General features: G+C 39.0%; 1 protein-coding gene across 1 annotated transcript in view; it reads left to right on the forward strand.

Annotated features, from left to right (window-relative positions):
• Positions 1-5,846: 5,846 nt before the first annotated feature.
• ROS1 (ROS proto-oncogene 1 , receptor tyrosine kinase) overlaps positions 5,847-19,327 on the forward strand; it is a 73,974-nt gene continuing 60,493 nt past the window's right edge. The window contains exons 1-10 of the mRNA XM_009883348.1: positions 5,847-5,969; positions 7,693-7,746; positions 9,446-9,505; positions 10,196-10,222; positions 13,135-13,195; positions 13,894-14,042; positions 15,316-15,454; positions 15,939-16,140; positions 16,820-16,896; positions 18,460-18,582. Of these exons, the coding sequence (XP_009881650.1) occupies positions 5,847-5,969; positions 7,693-7,746; positions 9,446-9,505; positions 10,196-10,222; positions 13,135-13,195; positions 13,894-14,042; positions 15,316-15,454; positions 15,939-16,140; positions 16,820-16,896; positions 18,460-18,582 (1,015 nt within the window). The remainder of the gene's footprint in view (positions 5,970-7,692; positions 7,747-9,445; positions 9,506-10,195; positions 10,223-13,134; positions 13,196-13,893; positions 14,043-15,315; positions 15,455-15,938; positions 16,141-16,819; positions 16,897-18,459; positions 18,583-19,327) is intronic.

Raw genomic sequence — 19,327 nt, forward strand, 5'->3', positions numbered from 1 at the left:
AGGGAAAGGGAACTACTTGTTCTGGTGGACCAGCAGCAGTGTCTGCACCCAGGGACACTGCTCAGCCAAGGAGAGGAGGACAGGAACTCCTGGGGGAGAGAGACTGAAACTCTAGATATTTACCAAAAGGTTAGTGAGCAGTGCATCCAAAAAGCACTCCAGCAACACACTCTCACAAGCAGGTGATTGAAATGGTCAAATCCATCCCCTGCTAACTCTTGCCCCACGTGGTGGGAGCTGTTTCTTCTCTGGCTGTTGCAAACTCCGTGCAGATGGGCTCTTTTCTGGATTGCTGGATGAGCAATTTCTTTTTATGCAACTACTGGGAGATTAAGTGTTCAGGTATTTTGGAATACCATGGAAACCAGGAGGTATTAGAGGTAAAGCCTTTTATGGGAGATGTTTATGCAGGCTGAGCTGTTCTGAAGATCTCTACAAAGATCATGTAATCTACACTACTGCTTTTGCTCCTTTTGTCTTTTCTCCTAATCTTGGCTTTATATTTTCTTATACACTGATCTACATGCTCAGACCGATAAGTCACTCCCTCTGCAGTATACAATCTTCTTTCCTTCTCTTCCTCTCTAAAAACCATTGCACATCTTTTCCATGCAGTCTTTTTCAGACATGCTGCATCAGGCCATTTTACACTTGCACTGCTGCCATGTCTGCTACTTGTGTATGTTGAAATCTAGTTTTCTTCAAATTTCAGACTGCACATTTGATTAGTAACAACCAGAAGATACCTAATAGATAATACAGTTGAACAAATCACTAAAAAGCTTTGCAAATACCTTGCCAACCTATCCTCTTTATAGCAATACAAAAAGCAGTGCAAGCTTTATCTACTTAACAGCAAGGTTTTTATTGTCACTTCGTGCTGGTTCTCTTTCTCCCCTGGTGTCATATAGGATGATTACACAAATGTAGTTTAGTAAGCCCTGATATAGTCCTTTTTTTTTTTTTTTTTTTAGATTTGAATTTCTTAGCAGCATATTTATAGATCCTTGTTACCCTTTAGCATTCCTTATATTTTCTATCCTGGCCTAGCTTTCGCATCTCTTGCTATTGTTAATCTCCAAAGCTCAAATTTACCTAGTCTGAAATCCATCATTGCACATCGTTTAATGAGACATTTCTCCAGTCATCATTACTGCAGATCAATAGAAACAAACCCCTGTCTCCTGACTGGTTTAGCTAAGTATCTCATGCATGACTGTCTTTCCAATTTGATCCAGTTTAACAGTCAGCTTCTCCCCCCTCCCCAACTCCACTTCTCTAATCTGCAGAGATAGATATAAATCTTGAGCCAGACTCCAGGGGGTTTCTCTCGTCTGGTCTTCCCTCTGTGCAAAGTGCTTCCTGACTGACTGGCTGCTGTTGCCAGACAAACATCTGCCTTACCAGTTGCACTAACAAATAAAAAGGGAGGGAGACAGGGGCAGGGGAGTGAAGCTTTTTGCCCTTAGGGTCCTTGTTCACTTACTTTACTAAGGAATTCAAAAGCTAATGAGGGACCATTGCTGGCGGGAAAATGAGAATAATCTGTGCTGTTTGGAAAAGAGTGAAAATCCGTCAGTACTAGTGAGTGCTTCACATCAGCATATCTTTTCAAGACTACCCCCACAAGACAAAGGGGTTAGAAACTGATAAGTAAAAGCTGAGATTTTCCTTTTCATTACTCTGCCCTGTAGGCTGGCTGGGAGATTGACAGTCTCTCCTTTCTCACCTCTCCCAACTTTCACCCCCACCAGGATAGGACTCACTAATGTAGTCTAAGTTCAAGGAATGTTTAGTGCTACATATCTGGACACAAGCAGTCCAGATTAGACTTAGACATTTGGAGCCTTTGGGTATTCCCCTCCTTGTCTCCTCAGCCATCCCCTTTTCTGTTTTTTTGTGGTCCTTCCAAACGCTGTTGTGTGCTGTGGTTTTATGAAAACATTTACAGATGTGTTTCAATGGTGGCGCATGGTCAAGTGTTTCGTTTGATGACATTTTAGGTGCCTGACTCGCACGTGGGACCAGATTAAAATTAAATTGGTGGAGTGGGTATTACCGTGAGCTGCTTGGCCTACCTTTTGGATGCAGGTTGCTGTCACTGGGGCAGGGATGATGCCATGGCTCCTGGGCTGGGTCAACCAAGAGCTGCCCTGAAATTTGACAGCTTTCTCTCTGGAGTATGAAAATAACCTGAAGTTGGCATCAGTTTATGTTAATGTGTTGGACTGTAACCTGTGGCAGCCCAGGAGATGCTTTCCAACTGCTCCCTCTGGCTGTAAGGGTAACACCTCTGTGCTCTGGGGTGTGTGGTAGGGGAGGCTGCCAACCCGCCTTGAGCCAATGATTTCAGTCTTCAGTAAGTGCATAGAAGCCCTAAAACTCTGTGTCTTAGATCACTACTCTGATTATACAATAGAATTCATGTGTACATATGCACAATCATGTGCACACTCACTTACAGGAAAGATTTGTCTTTAATGATCATGATAATTCCAAGTATAAAGAAGATGTTAGTTACTTCCTTTGTGGGCAGAAATAATGTGCATTTTTTTCCTCAAGATATAATAGCCCATATTCATTACTGTAAGGACTGATTGTTCACCTGTATATATTTCTATTGCTCCCACAGGAGTTTGAAAGATGAATCCACAGTTTGCAAGGTGCTCTTATGTATTCTGCTGTTCCAGTAGGGAATTGTAATACAGTCTGCTTTTCTCTGTTACTCACTACACTGCTATTTTTCTCCTCATTCACAGTCTACTCCCTTGCAGATCCTCTCCTTGTGCTGGACTTCGGGATGAAGGAAACTAGATTTATAATACAAACGACAAGGTTTATAAATGATCTCTCACAGAGTCTGTATCTCTAGTTCGGTGCCAGGATAGAGTTTTATGGAAGAGATGCCCTTAAAAATAACACATACTCCCTCATTTACAGATTTTACAAACCCTGCTTTTAAAGTTCAGTTTCTAAAGCCCATAAATACTCTCTTCCTGAAGAATTTCTGAAATTTAGGTGAAAAATCCAAAGGCTTAGGTGACTGCTAGTATTTGTTTGGACAATGTGTTAGAAGAAACATAAAGGAGACAGTTCAGTGCTTGCTTTCTTTGAAGGTCCTGGTTTATGGGATGTTACAGTGACACCTTGTGGAAAATAGTGTTAGAAGTCTAAGAAAAAATGTGTCATAAAACGGGGTGTTCTTTTGAATAATGCCTTTAATGTTATTATTTTATTAACTATCTATATTGCAGTAATGGTTAGAGCCCGTTTGTGCAAGGTATGCATGTATTACACATATATGAATGTGCAAATTTTCATTTACAAGAACTATCAGTAATTGCAAATCTTTCCAGTTATAAAGAAAGGGTTAGTTGCATGTATGTTGAGAGCAGCCAAATTTCCTTGCCCTAAGAGCCAAATGTCAACATTTTTATGTGGCTGCTGACTTCTTCAGGCTTTCAGATGCATCTTGATTACATTCCTCACGAGGATCTTAACTTGATCCCTCTTTCTCCCCTTCCACTGCTCCTTCCTGTAACACCCCAAACAAGATCCAAGGCACATCCTAAGAATACATTGATTCCTAATAAACAAAACAAACCCCAAAAGTGTTGAATAGTTAAATATTTTTTTTTTTTTAAAGATTGAGCTTAGACACAGTTGTTTGCCTGGGCCACATCTAAGCTAGTAATTTAAAACCATGCCAGGCAGCATTCGTAATCCTGAATAACCACATAGATCAACTGTTAAACTGTTGGAATTGTCCCTGGCTGGTTTTGTTCCACATCAGCACTAACCCAAAAAATATCCAGGAACAATCTGGGAGTTAGTACAAGCTAGAAGCCATTCCCCATAGGTGTTTCAGTTGTGGCCATCTTCTCCTGTAGTATGAGTGATTTTTAAAGTGTGGATGTGAGTTTTCCTCTGCCACCTGCTAGGCTATGGGCATGGGTACATTTAATTTACTGGTATAGACCTAGAGACCAAACACTGATGGTCATAAATCTCCTAAAGTTCTATCCAAAGCACAAAGTGCTCTGCCTCATGAAGAAATTGTAACCTACAGCTGTCTGTCATCAGTTTCCTCTTCAGTTTTGCTGCTCATGTGAGCTCTGACGAAGCTTCTTCAGCCAAGACGAGCTGGATTAGCAAAGAGTTACTATTTAAGCAGTCAGACTAAACTGGCTTATTTCGGCTGGAACTAAGGAGTTCCCTCTTGAGCAGCTTTGCTGGAGGGGGTGCAGCATCCTTCTGGAGTGGAGAAGTGACAAACAAATGCGGCAGTAACTCCCTGTCACCTATGTAGCTGAAAGCCCTTAACTGAAAGCTGAGCTTACCTTAGATGAGTCTTGCTCTCATCTAGGAGTTCTCTTGAGTAGTGGTGAGGAGGCTGAAATAATGAACAAGCGAACCCCCAGATGCTTCCCAGGACAAGTGGAAGAAAAAAAAAAAAAAGGAAGGAACCAGCTCCACAAAGCCTTTCCTTCCTCTGACCACCTTCGAGCCATGTGCTTGGCAATATCTGCCAGCTTTCTCCAGTCCAGCTTATCCTTTGCTCCTATCTCAGTGCTTTTAGCTCCTTTCACCTGTGCTTTTAGCTCCTTTCACCTACCATGCACAGGCACAGCAGCACACAGGGCTGTGCTGCAGCCTGAATCAGAGAAAACAGCATCAGGTTAATGTTAACCAATTCACTTCTGTTGTTGCTGGGTTAGTGTTAACCAGATTCTCAGCCTGGTTTATCACATGACTGCAGGAATGTTTGCTTGGCAACTGAGTGGGACTTGGGAACGTGAAGGAGCATTTAGGTGTGGTAGGAAAGTGGGTCCCCTCTTTATGTGTCAGCTTAAACCAATCATTAAAATGTTACGTTATTTATAAAATGGCATGTTTTATTTTATTTTCATGATACACATGCACAAAAATTACATAACTTTTTTTATATATACATATATTTATGTGTAAGATGGATTAATTTCCTATTGCAGTTCACAGAATGCCTCTGTGGACAGCTCTGTGGTACAACAGAGATGTGCCACAGACCGGGAGCTGGATGTATCTTAAGCTTGAATTCCCACTGACCTCTTTAATGTGAGTTTCCAACTTTATGTAGGGCTCTTCACGTCTTTTTAAATCAGATATACACAATTTATCCATCACCTTCAATTTTCTTCCATGATATGGGCACAAACTTACTAGTACAATTCTGCCCACTCCTGTAGGTAGCCCCTAGCAGATTGGCTCTGGTTAGTTTGTGTATAAGTTGCATCAGAAGGAGGCAGATAGGGGTCTGCTTTGAGTGGTATTTTGGTGTGGAAATGGTCATTAAAATAGAGAATTAATTAACATTTCTGTACTGACTGATATGAACTGTAGTGATCTAACAGGGTTATTCATCATCACAAACACATTTTCTTAGTTGTATCCACTTGAAAATATTTAGAAATAGCTTAATCATAATAGAAATGAGGATTAGGCTAGTTTTCTCTCACGCTTTTCCTGTTTCTGTGTTGCTTTGAGCACCTGATTAAAAGCATTGCACTTAGTTTCCTCTTTACGTTAATGATATTTATGTAAGGAGATACGCTGACTTTCATTGGTCAACTCTTTTGTTTCAGTGGTTTAATAAGAAACTATGAAATAGATGTTGTGCAACTTCAAGACAAGTGCTCCAGGAAGCAGAAAAGTTGTTGAAGGAACGGAGTGTAAACAAGGATTTTAAAAATATTTAATAAATTGAAACTCAGAAATTTCATAGTCGCGTCTCCGTCATCTAGACTAAAAGGAGTTCGTATGGCCAAGTCAAGGAAAGAATCGGACTGCTGGATGAAATTGTTTAAGTTATGAGGAACACCTGCCTGTGGGATCTCCCACTAAACAGACTTGCTGCTTTTTACTGTGTATGGATTTCTGCAGTGTACTGTACTTTCTCAAAAAATTGTCAAAACTTATGTACAAATAACCTGGTAAGTTTTGAAAAACTGTACTTAATCTTTTGAAACATAAACGGTTGTTAGCACTGTAAGATTTTTCTATTAAATATCAGCTTTTTCAAAATTATTTTAAAGAATGTATCTGAGTAAAAGCAGAGTTTGAGAACTAATGTTTAACATTTGAATTTGTGGGAACTGGTAAGGAAGAAACCCCATTAACCAGTTTGCATGGGTTTTCTTTTTATACTTTTTTTACATACTTATGTTGCAACAGCTCCTGAAATTACTATGAATGCTGAAGACCCTGGAGGGTGGAGGAGACAAACCTTTGTTCTTTCAGTTTATTCACTTTACTTACCAGTTTCTGTCTAGTCTATGACTGTGCTTATACAAACCTAAGAAAACTGTAAATTCACAAGAAATGGGCTGGGAATCTGCGGCTTGCACAATTATCCTGAACTAGTTTCAGCTTCTTTTTAAAGTCACCTATGCTTTAAATTGTGGATATCTCTTTAAGTGTTAAAGTAAGTGGTTGGATCCTTAATCTTATGCTTTCTTAGTGTTCCTTTGAGTAGTTGAGGGGCATTTATTATTTTTCCTTCTACTGATGCGCAACAAAGATAAGCAAAACATCTCAAGTCCAAACACCAATTCTGTATGAGGCTTTCAGGAGTTACTTGCTTGTTTCTATTTGCCTGAAATATTGATGTTGTTTAGAAGACCATGTACCTTTGCTCTGTAAAAAGGACATTTTGTGCTTTGGGGCTAACTAACTGTGGAAACCTAGTGCAGAGGACTATCACCTGCTCCATTTTTTTTCATACATTGGTCTGACAGTTCCTTTAAAACTGCACCAGTGAAAGAGTTAATTGCCTTCCCTGATAGAAGTCTATCACGCAATGATAACTTTAATGGGGATCCTTTGATTTAAGCTTAAATTAATTCAGAATAAGAAATAAGTTTCTCTTCCTCTTAGCTTTGAAAGACAGGAAAATCACATTCATGTTCAGTGAACATATTGTGTAAGGGATTCAGATGAGAAAAATATAATCTTGGAGTCTGAGAGCTGTAAATCTTATTTTTTGCCTCCAGTCTACCTATTGTGTTCACATTTGCTTTGCGACACCTTTGATTCTTACTACTGTCACAGTGAGCCCCATGTGCTGAAAATTTCTTCCTGAGAGTTGATTTATTAAGGGTGCTGTAACCTGTTTGCAGGACAAAACTTAAGACTTCACTTCCACTCCACAGGTGGTGACTGGTTTTGCACACTTGGAATGATGTGAAAAAATAGGCACCTTAGCTCAAGATCACTTTTGGCAGGAGAGGAAGGGCGGTCACCATATGGCTGCGTAAAACCCCTTCAAAAGGAGGCCAGACAAAAGGCATTTATCTTGAAGGAAAGGTTTTCTGCTCCCAGGAGGTCAAAGCCACTTGGCTCTGTCATTTATGCCCAACATATTTATGAAACATTTGTTGTTGACTTAGTGAACCAGAATCAGAAGATAAGAGCCAGATTTCCACCCGAGATAATTTAATTAACAGCTGATTCTGCCAATGTCTTTGCTTGATGGTACTCTGAAAGTAGTCTCAAGTGAGAAGCTACTGGTGTGTCAACAATAAATTTATTCAAATGAGGAAACACCGGTCAAAGTAAATTTGTTTTACAAGAAACCAATGCTTTAATATATTTTAAACAAAGAATTTGGGGGAAACATTTTCACTCTTTGTAAAAATGTATGTATTTCTTTTATAGGAAGGAGAATTTGGAATTACTAATGTTTGCAATGTTAGTGACATCACTGGAGCAGTGAGTAATGGTTTACTTTGTTAATTACTGATTATGTTACTGCTATTTGAATAAAATGGGTACAATGATCATATTGTCAAAGACTTCACGTAAATGTGCACAGTTGCCTGTCTGGCATAAGTCATTAGGTTGTGCGTTTAGATTTGGCTCAAAATTTTAAAGACACAGCTACCTTTTTTTGTTTAAAGAAAGTGCGTAAAGGGTGTGGATCTCTGCTGTGAGTCATGTTCACATTTGTAAGCTACAAAGTTCATAATCATTCATTTTTGAGAAAATGAGTCAAAAGTAGTGTTCCCTCCAAAGTGCGAATCATCAAGACTGTTTTATTCAGCTACCTTTGTACAGTTTTGTAGCGCATTTTGTTTTCTCAGTGATTTGATGGGAGAAAACTTAAAATGCCAACTGTCAATTTAGAGTTCTATAGGACTTCAAATGGTTGTGTATACCGCGGGGGGCTCTTTAGCTTAACATAAGCTTTCCATAGCAGCATCCTTGTGAGGAATTTAGCTGATGTTCTCCTAGTTCAGATTTCAAATGCAATTCGAGCTGGTGGTTATACATATTCTTTGAAGAGCGGAGGAGAATTTGGTGATCAATATTTTCTAGAGACTAGTGGGAAGCAGCCTCTCAACGCCTGGTATCTGGCGATAGGCTGGGTCATTTATGATACTGGGACCATAAAAGGCTGTGTTGTCATGACAATAGATAGCAAGGTTGGCTTGCCTATTTAGCTTACTGTGTATCTTTGCTCAGTGTTATCAAGTCTCACCGTTTTTTTTTCATGAGGCTTTGCAATGCTTGATATCAGAGTCTCCTGCTTCCAAAGTTGTTCCCTTTCAGCTTCCCTTGAAAAAGAAAAATGCACATGACCATTAAGAAGTGGATGGGACAGAATAAACAAGAAATGTCCAACATCAAATCCAAACACATAATATTTATTATATCTTTGAAAACTCATGGTTTTGAAGCCGGTGCCTTTCCTGTTGGAGAGCAGGGCGATTGTGTTGAATGGCTTTCCACTGTGCTTGGCTGTGCTGCATAGTGTGTATCTGTTACTTCTCCACAGGCAACAAGTGGTAAAATAAAGCTGGGAGAGAGGGAGCACTGGCCACGCACATCATGGCTGGCTGGTTGACTTGTTCCCAGAGCAAGACTGAACGTGGACTGTCTTAGCCAGGGCTCCTTCTGCCCCTGGAGCTGTGCATCAGTCCTTTCCCAAGGCCTCCGTAAAGCTGAGCACTCTCCCCAGGTGACAGTCACAGCCTGCTCAGGTGTCCTGCAGTCCTTTTAGTGTTCTCAGTACATGGGAGGGTGTCAAAGTCTTTACCAGACCTGAACAAGCAGTTGAACATCTACTGTTTTGCACAAACCAGTCTCTAAGAATGATTTTTTTTTCTTCTGTTCTATATTTGATTTTACTTTCAGAAGGGCACTATACAACATAACTCCCTTACTGTTACATCTGAGTACCTACAATCTTTGGTGTATTTAATATTTTTGTTACAGAGATTAAGTGTTGTAAATACCTATTTTATCACTAAGGAACCAGGGCACAAAGGAGCTAAATGACTTGGTCATACAAAGTGTTTTACTGCATCTGGAAACTGAACTATTGTTCTCACCCTTAGCTCTGGAGTATCCCTTCTCTTTAAAAATGTGCTTTCAAAGTCCTTTTTAAAGTCATTTTATGTCTTTGCAGTGCACACAGGGATGTCAGTTTTGGAATGCAACGGTGCAAATCAATTGCCCACTGAAATGTGTGAGTATTGCCTTAGAGTTGGCTCTATAGCACTTATCTCCAGTCCATCAAGGACCTTATCCAATGGCAGATGTGGAAAACCTAACCAGAGCAGTGTTTCTTTGAAAAGATGTAATGTCCATGTTTTCCCTCAGTGCATTTATAAATTCACTTAGGAAGCTAATAATTTTTTAATGCTATGCGAGTTACCTGTAACATCAAAAGTTTTCATTGTGTTTGTCAAAATGTGGGGACATTTTACAGTTCATCAAGTCCAACCACTCACACAGCTTTTCAGGCAGTGAGAAAGAACTGGTGCTGTTTAGGATTTTACTCTACTGGGGCCTGTCTCAGAGTTGTATGCAGATTTAAACGAAAGACATGGTCTCTACTAGATTGATTTTTGCTTTTACTAAACCAGATGGATAAGAATTAGCATTGATCTTGGGACAACTGCCATGACAGTTTTTAAACTGCTCTTTTTTCTGGACCTCTTGAACACCTGAAACTCATTCATCTTTGGCATCATTTTAATGTTGACTTTCTGTTTTTTCAAGTGTAGGCTTTCCTTCTTCCATTATTTGCCAGTGATAAGGTCTTGTAGTGTACTTTCACTGTAAGAAACTTCTAATTAATTGATATTATCTGTTTGAAATACTCTGTGATTATATTTATGCTAATCTCACATTTTATTAATTTGCTTCTTGGCAGAACAAGACATACACCAGAGCATGTGAGGTAAGTTAAATGCTATCAGATCAATAGAAAAAAATCATGATTTTTGGTGATTATTATATCCATATAGTGCTAAGAAATACAACATAGATACACAAACTTATCAATCCAGGTCTAATTGTTTTGTGCTCCCTAAGACTGAAGGATGAGTTAAGTACCCAAATCCTTTCTTTCCAGCATAGTGGCTAAGGACATGTTTGCATTAAAAACTGCCATGTAGCAAAGAATATTGCTTTAGAGAAAGCAGACCAACATCACCAGTATGGAATGCAGTACAGACCTATTTAAAGTATGCTCTAGGCTTTCACGGGCGTCTTGTTCTATCCAGTTTTCCGTTAATCCCATCAAAGATGAACCAGAGAGAATGCTTATTAAGGCTCGTATGACACCAGCTTGGCAAGAAGTGGAAACAAGGCGTGGGAGCTAGAAGGCAAGACACACTCTTGACTGGGTAGAGAGTCCAAATGAAGTAAAATGCAATTCAGTGAAGGGCAACATGTATTTCTTTAGAGAGACCTCAAATGGGGAGTGCCTGGTCTGTGCTGCAGATGGACTGGCATTTACAGTGACAAGTATGAGGCAACAAAATGCTGCTAAAGAGATGGTGCCTTTCTGGGGCCCTTTTAGCATGAACATAGAGTGTAGGATGGGATGGGGATGAAACGATTGCAGGACTGTGTTTGGGACTGTTGAGACCTCAGTATGAAGGTTGTACCCAGATGGGGGCAACACACTTCAAGCAGGCAATGGAGGAGTTGGAGGGAATCCCGAGTAGGACAGAAACTCATTGGCAAGCTGGAACTTGGATTGAAAGGATTGATTTTTTTAATGCTTTTTAGTCTGTGAAATTATGACCATGACAAAGATTTACAAATATGCTAAATTATGGTTTTGGAGTGTAGAAACAGTCCAAGAAATAACCAACTTGCTTTTGTAGAAACACAGATTAATGTGGGTTTTTTTGTTGTTGTTAGTTTTTTTCCTGGTCTGACCACACAATATGCCAGTTAAATTCACTAACTCTGCAATGGCTTCTGTGGGATTATTTTTCTGCTGGATCAGCTGGCTGACTTGACTTCCCACATGGTCAGATGAGCACCAGGTCACTGCCTGCAAAGGTTCAGATCATTGCAGTCTGCAGGGGAAAGGAGGGGGAATAAGAGTGCAACTTTTCCTTCGGCATTGGCTCAGCTCTGTCCTGTGACTACACGTCAGGACTGAAATCTGACAGTATTACTCCTTTTGGATATTACCTCTCACCTGGGAACATGGGAGTACCACTGAATTTGCTGGGAATATTCATAAAAAAGGTCAGGAGAATCTAGCTCGTACAGGGGCAGTTCTGATAGATGGAGAATATATGAGGATTGTTTTCAGACAGAGCAGATGGCAAATTTCCCTCAAAATTTCTAAGGCTAGGAGCTTTAATAATCCTCTTACCAGAAGCAAAAATTGGATTTATGGTTCAGACAAAGATCAGAACAAGAAAGAGAGACATGACAAAAACCAAATGGTCAGACATGTCTGTGTTAAATGAAGCAGAAGGCACTATGAATCAGCATGTAATCTGGGGACACTATACCCTACAAACTAAACAAATCTTGGTTGTAAATGAAAGCTCCAGTGTACAGTTGATAACTGATGTCTGCTAATACCCAGATCGTTGCCTGCTAACAGTCATTATAATTCATTTGGAAGTATTTTATTTCTCTGAATATGGAAACATTGGAAAAAACTTTTTAAGTTCTTGCACTTGACGCTGAATGCTTAGATGTGAGATAGCGTATATAGGAATATACTGCTAAGCAAGTTTTTAAATCCACCTCAGCTGCAACTGTGTTGTCTGAAATAACATGTCTTATCAGTTTCCGTAGGGTGCCGGAAGTGTATAGCTTAGAATCAGCAAGAGCAATTAAAAAAATTTGCTCATTTAACATAATGAATTGCTTCTGAATGATTTAAAGGTTAATTATCACTTGAAAGGTGGCTGCTGTATGAAGCAAACTTTAAGATTTTATAGGTTGAATGAACTTGCAGAATAAAACGAGCCTAAATAAATGTCTAGAAAAGCTCAAACCACCACTTCTCAAAAGTTTTGGCCTTCCAGGAGACTCAGTCTTACATGTAATTTTTAAGCTACTGAGATGCACCTGGAAAATGTTGCTACCTCTTCTTAAGTTCTCTAACTATAAAGCAGGGTAACACTATGTCTGTGTTTCCTACCTAAACTGAAAACTCTTGGGAATTTTCTGTTCTTAGGATGTGAGTGTGGAGAACTCACTGCCCTGGGGTATTTGTTGTATTTGCAGCTTGTAGACATGACTGTACCAGAAGGGGTAACTGCTAACTGAATTAGGCATGGCTGCTCTTACAAATTACTCATTTACACTATTTTGAAAATTCACTGGAAGTATGAATGTGCCTGGAATTCATTGGAATTAGGAAAGGCAGGGAGGTTGGAACTCGATGATCTTCAAGGTCCTTTCCAACCTAAACCATTCTATGATTCTATGATTCTAAAGTAAGAATGTGCCTCATTCATAAGAAATATGTGAAGTGGGAGAGGATGAAACTAACATTTTAACAAGTTAAAAACCATTATTTCCTTCAGTTGTTCCCGAAGTCCATTTCTGACTTTAATGTTGCAACATATTTGTGATTTCCACAAAGGGAAAGTGTATAAGGATTAAAACCCTATTTCACTGCCCAGTGAAATGATGGAAAGGCTCTTGGGAAGCTCTTTGGAGTGAGGTTGTGGACCTGCTATTTTTTAGAATGAATGTAATGATTTCCACAGGGTTTGTATGTATTCAAAATGTCCACAGGATTTGTAGGTATTTAAATATGTTTCCATAATTCTAGGAGGAAGTTTGCCTTTGCACAAAACTAACCAGTGAGTTCTGTACTCTACACAGACAGTTTCCTGTAAGTTTGGCTGTAGCCGTGCAGAGGATGCATATGGAGTTGAAGCACAGAGTAAGTCTGAATACAGTCCTGTGTCTGATTCACAGTCTGATAAATTCAGTTTTAATATTACAGTCTTGTTCTACTATCTGGATTTCTTTGAAAAAAATGAATGCCTTGAGTGTTTTTATTTATCAGAAATTTACCTCTTCTCTTTTTTCTTTTAAAAATACAATGAAGTTAACTCTATCTTATGGTAAAACTGTTTTCCCTCCCTTTCATGAACAAGCGACTTTTTTAATCCAGTCTCAACTGTTTAAGATTATAATTTGTCAAGCACCCATCCTTGACCTGCCTGCTACCTTGAAATCATTGCCAAAAGCTCTTGCAACTTATATGAGAACGATTGGGCCAATACAATGCTATTGAAATAAGTTTCTTGAAAATCTCTTTAGAAGTCTCCCATACCTTCTCTAGGTTTCTATTTAGCAAAATGTTACTGAGTGCCTGTAACTAAAAGTGCATTTACCCAAGCTCAGAGTTGTAGTCACATATGCTCGCATTAAGCTTAGCCCAGCTCAGGCTTACCTATCAAACTGTCTTTAAAATGTCATGTGATTTATTCAGCAACATTTTCAATATATTTTTTTCTGTGTTTTTATTGGCTTCACAGCTTTCAGGTGTGGGGGGTAATAGGATTTTACCCTTAAGGCTCAGAAACTGCCATGAAAGTTTTTTTTTCTTACTGTTATATTGTATTTTCCCATCAGACTACCTGAACAAGCCCAGAGCACCATTTGCATCTACCATAGGAAGCCACAATGTCACGTTAGGGTGGAAGCCAGCTAACCTCTCTGGGGTGAAATATATTATCCAGTGGAAGTTCAGATGGCTCCCTGGAGACTGGAGGTACACAGAGGTAAAGAAGGACACTTCCTTTTACTTTGCAAGGAAATAGGTTCTTGGTTTTATTTATAATCCAGTCCTGTTTCAGAGGAAAAAAAAAAAAAAGAAAGGTACTTTATTAATAGAGTGCAATTATAATAAAAACCTTGGGAGGAATGAAAATAACAACTAGATTTTGAAACAGAAGTGGTTGTAATTTACTGGTGAATTAAGTGGTTCCTTTATCTTTTTCTAGCAGTTGGATAAAATTGGTAAAACATTTTGGGATTCCTAGTGTACTTGCAGGGCACTGGTTGAGTTTGTCATCTCTGCTTTTCACTTTATTTTAGAAAAACATTGAACAATATGTTAACACTCAAAAGAGTACAAAATCAGGAGTAGCATGGAAAAGTGGGCACCTATGGATGTTAAATTACTAAATTTAAACTACTAAATATTAAAATTATTAAATTACTAAATGGGGTTTGAAAAGTGACTGGACAAATTACTGGAAGAAAAAATTTGGTTCTACTAAATGTGAACATTGCTATTGTTTCACGTTGAGCCATGCTTATAAAATGCCAAGACCGAGAGTATTTGGGAGAAATATCACTATAGGCTTTCTTTTTTTTATACCTTTCATTAGAGATATTTTTTTTGGTTCTTGTCAAAGATGCAATACTTGGCTAGATAGACCTTTGTTCTGACTCAGTATGGTTATTCTCATATTATGTTCTTTTGCGTCAAATGTACACTTGTTATCTTGCCATCATCTCTATTGGGTCAATTTACAGAGCATGGCAAGTTGGTGCCACAAATCAAAGGTAAAGATAATTTGCTAAGCAGGAAGTTCTTCTGAATTAATCATTGGTGAAATAATGGAGAACAATGACTTCAGAACATAAATATTTTAAGGAACTAGGACCCTTTGGACCTTAAATCTGTAGTATATGTACTGACATTTTAAAACACATTGCCCATAATACATTATTATTTTAGGGTTTTTACCTTATTCTTCAAATTTATTATTATATTGCATCTATCCTTCAGTCCATCCACTCCTTGTTTAGATTTGGTAGCATGTTCTAAAACAAAGAGAAGAGAAAAAGTTCTGAAAGGCTGGAAAACCAGAGTCTGTAGTGAAAACAACTCTCAGAATTCCTTCTTATTTAAGCTTAGGATCCTGCACTTTAGTATCATGAAACATGTATGTTGTTGTATGAGACCTCTTTTGCCCTGATAATGCCCTACACAGTAACTGTAGATGGAGGAATTAAAAAAAAGATTGTGTCTGTGCATTGGTCTAGGTAGTATCTGAAACTTCATATACAGTCAAAGACCTTCAAGCCTTCACAGAGTACATGTTTCGAGTAGTTTGGATCATTACATCTCAGCTGCAGCTCCATTCTCCATCAAGTCCCAGTTACCGGACACACGCTTTTGGAGGTAATGAGTCACTCTATTAATTGCATCTTTCAGGACCATTTCAGAAACATTTAGTTTTCCTTGTTGTTTCTTTCACAGAACACATTGATGTTTAATCTTCAAAATGATGTGTATGCTGTCTGCTGGATAGCTGCAGAAGAGCAAACTAAAATATTATAGGCTTTTTTTTTGTTTTGTTTAAACTAGAAGATTTAGGGCTGCTTCCTCTTTTTGGCTTTGAAAACATGCACAGAGAAGTACATAGTCAAAATTGTGTGGGCACGTTGGGTACTTTTGTGCACAATTACTCACATTAACTTTTTGAATGAAATTTTCCTGGACATTAAAAAAAAGCTAACCATTGCTGAATTTTTATGCTGTGCCTAATCATATTTACTAGTATAAATATACTAACAGGTATGAAACCTAAAAATGTACCTAAAAAAAGAAAAACAATTAATGTCTTAAATGCAGTCCCAGAGTCAGTTATTTCTGTCTTTTGCAGCTCCTGCGACAGCTCCTGTCATCAAAGATATTCAGAGTTCAAGTCCAAACACTGTTGAAGTCAGTTGGTCTCCGCCACTTTTTCCCAATGGATTGATTGTTGGGTATAACTTGCTCCTGACCAGCGAGAATCACAAACTGTTGAGATCCTCAAGAGGGCATAGCTTTCAGTTCTACTCCACCCTCCCAAACAACACTTACAGGTACACAAAAAAAAAAAAAGATAACCAACATGGCCAAGTGTGCTGTAGCACTTCTTGCCCAGATAGTACAGGGTATGCCTAAGTACCACTTCTGCACAATTGTGCTGTTTACTTACGTTCTTGCCAAAAAGCAAGGGTACCTTCCTTGGGATAATGGAGTTATTACAGATGGGTTGGCTGCCTATGTGGAGGTCAGATGGGGAGGCAGGAAAAACAATTTGATATAGGGCCAGCAAGTTGCATTTTCTTAGCTGCCGTTTTTTATTTTTTAATCTTTTATGGCATCTTTTCAGTAAATTCAAGGAATGGCAGAGCAGTCTTCTCTGTTCCTTTAAGCATCTGGAAAAATTCCTTCGTTTTTATTAAACACAAAGGCCTGCATTCTCCTTGCACTTGTAAATACAGATCATCCTTTGAAATGAAATTGAGTTGCTCTTCTGAGTCTGAAGCCCCATTTTGAATTTTTATTTAGAAGATTCTGTTGTTGTCCCACCTTTGGGGAATTCAGATTCTGGTTGGTTTTATTTTTATTATAAATTTCCAAGAGTGTTATATTTAAATGGGCATTTTCTGAAAGTCAGGCACTTCTGTAGCAGCTGCCTTGCTTGATAAAATGTTTCTCCAGCATTTTTTCAAAAGAAACTTGCAAAACAAACCCCGTCTCTTTGGTTTACTGTAGGTGCAGTATTGTGGCGGTTAATGAGGTTGGTGCTGGACCCCCTGCTGAAGCCAACATCACAACCCCAGAATCCAAAGGTACAAGAGTAACAGAGTCCTTATTGCTGTCTTTTCCTGGGGACAAAGTCACATTTGCTGGGCTGCCGCGTACCTGGCAGAAGAGAATAATATTTAGACTGTAACCACTGCATGACAAGGAGTATGTACACTGAGGAGTCAATAGCATATCAAAGAGAGTCCTGTTCTTTAGCTGTAGACATTATTGGTCTACACAGCATGGTAATAACCTGAGATGCTGATAGGCCCACACAAATTTGGTCTGAGTTAAGGGTCTACTTAAAACTTCAGTTGATTCCCATGAATTGCACTGGCACATGCTTTCTCTCTGTGCTAACATGAACAGGAATAACCCTTCCTCATGTATCACGTTCAGAAATGATGTTACTACATCAGGTACTGAGCCGTGTAGACCTGAGCCCTAAGAAGAGACAGGGAAAGAAATCTGATCTCTGGGCTAGGTTGCAAGAAATGTCACTGGAAAAAAGATAAGGAAGTGATATTGGCCTCTTGTAATCTGCTCTGGAGAGATCGTTACTGAAACAGCTCGCGGTGCGTGGACTGTGAGAAATGCATGCAGCTCAATCTATGCAGATTATCCAGGAATGAATTAAGACAGCATTCGGTCACAGTCTTGTGATACTCATATGAGAAAATGGTATCTGAGAGCAGACATCTGTTTAAATTAGAGGGGGGAAAAAACAAGGGAAGGGTTGTTTGGAAACTGAAATTAGCCAAATTCAGACTCAAAATAATGTGCCACTTTTAAAAATGAAGATAACTAACTGGTGAATCAGATTAGCAGTGGATGTGCTAGATTTTCAGGGATCTGAGATTCAGAAGCAAGACTAGCTATCTTTCCAGGAGCTATGCACAGCCCAGACAGAAGGTGTGGATTTGCTGCAGAGGTTTTGATGTAAGTTACTTGGGCCTGTATAAGCACAAACTCAGCTTATGTGACCAAAGCTCTCCATCTTGACTTTAAAATCTGTGACTTCATTAAAAAAACACACCCATATTTTAAACTTATCAACTTTGAAGAAGATAATATTACCCCATTACCATCTTTATCTGTGAAAACGACTTTTTCCTTGAAAAAGCCATTGATCAGTCTGATAAATACATGAAATAAACATATTTGCTTTGCTCTTGCCCAGCTCTGTGGGATAATATTCTAGTTTGACTGGGCTCTTAAAAGAGGCGCAAGATGGTTAAACATCCCAGTTCCATTGGATCTTGGAGTGACATGGATGTCTTCATGCCTTTGTTTCCTCGGGAGTCCACAGGGCCACATTTGTTCCAATTTACTTTCCCTTACTAGGGACTCAGTACTGTTACAGGAAGCAATGGTGCGAAATTCACATGCGTGAGCAGTCAGAAGGCACTGTAATGAATAACTCCATCCACTTCCAACACTCAAAGACTTTATGTTTTAGTCAGTTGTTGCTAGTGGAAAAATATATATGTATATGTATATATGTGTGCATGCGTACATGCATGTTTATTAATGATGTATCCGAGTTCATAACATTCTTCTCTGTGCTGCAGTTGTTTATTTTAATTCTGAATTTCTCTTTTTGTTAGTTAAGGAAAAAGCAATGTGGCTCTTCCTATCCAGAAACCAGTCTTTAAGGAAGAGATACATGGAACATTTCCTTGAAGCAGCCCAGTGCCTGCAAAATGACATTATACACCACAACATTACAGGTAAAATCAGATCGAGCTCTTACCTTTTCTTTCAAGTGCAACGTAGACCTCTTCATTCACCAAGGACAGAATGCACCTCAGCTAGCCTGAGACAGTATCTAGCCTCCCTTTATAGTCAATGGGGAGAAATAGGAACTTTCAGGATATGATTTGACCTATTTGAAATGACAGGCTTTGGGAAGACATGAATTGTTCTCCCCAGTGCAACCTTTTCTTCACTGAATCTAGGCAGCTACTTCAGAGCTGGACTTTTACGTAGTAGGTATCTAAATTGAGGTATGTTCAAGCCAAAGCAGATGTTTCCCTGTGATTAATGAATGTATTTTCCGGACATGAATATGAGGAAGTGAAGTGTTTTGAACTTAAGAATTAAACAATACAAAGTGTCAAAAGGTAGTGGCTGAAGAGTCCCCTAGTGTGTTAGCTAGTCTGGGGCACAGAGCTCTATAATGAGGCATTTAGTAGCCTAAGTCACCAGACAACTGTGTTATCTCAAATTACTCTCCACTGCAATATTTCTTATCTACACTGGTGCTGTATTTGGTCCTTGGAGACAGTGTGAAAATCTGAGTTTATCTACTGAAGTTCACAGAGCCACAAAGATGTCAGAGAATTAATGTTCCCCCTGATTAAAGACCCTGTGATAATAGAGGGGTGGCACAGATAATGTCTAGCTTGAATTCTAGAGTGAATGGTGCTTTGTGAGGACATGCAAATTGCATCTGTTTGCCCTGGAGAGAGGCAA

This window comes from Charadrius vociferus, unplaced genomic scaffold (assembly GCF_000708025.1).
Source record: "Charadrius vociferus isolate BGI_N301 unplaced genomic scaffold, ASM70802v2 scaffold230, whole genome shotgun sequence".
Taxonomy (NCBI): domain Eukaryota; kingdom Metazoa; phylum Chordata; class Aves; order Charadriiformes; family Charadriidae; genus Charadrius; species Charadrius vociferus.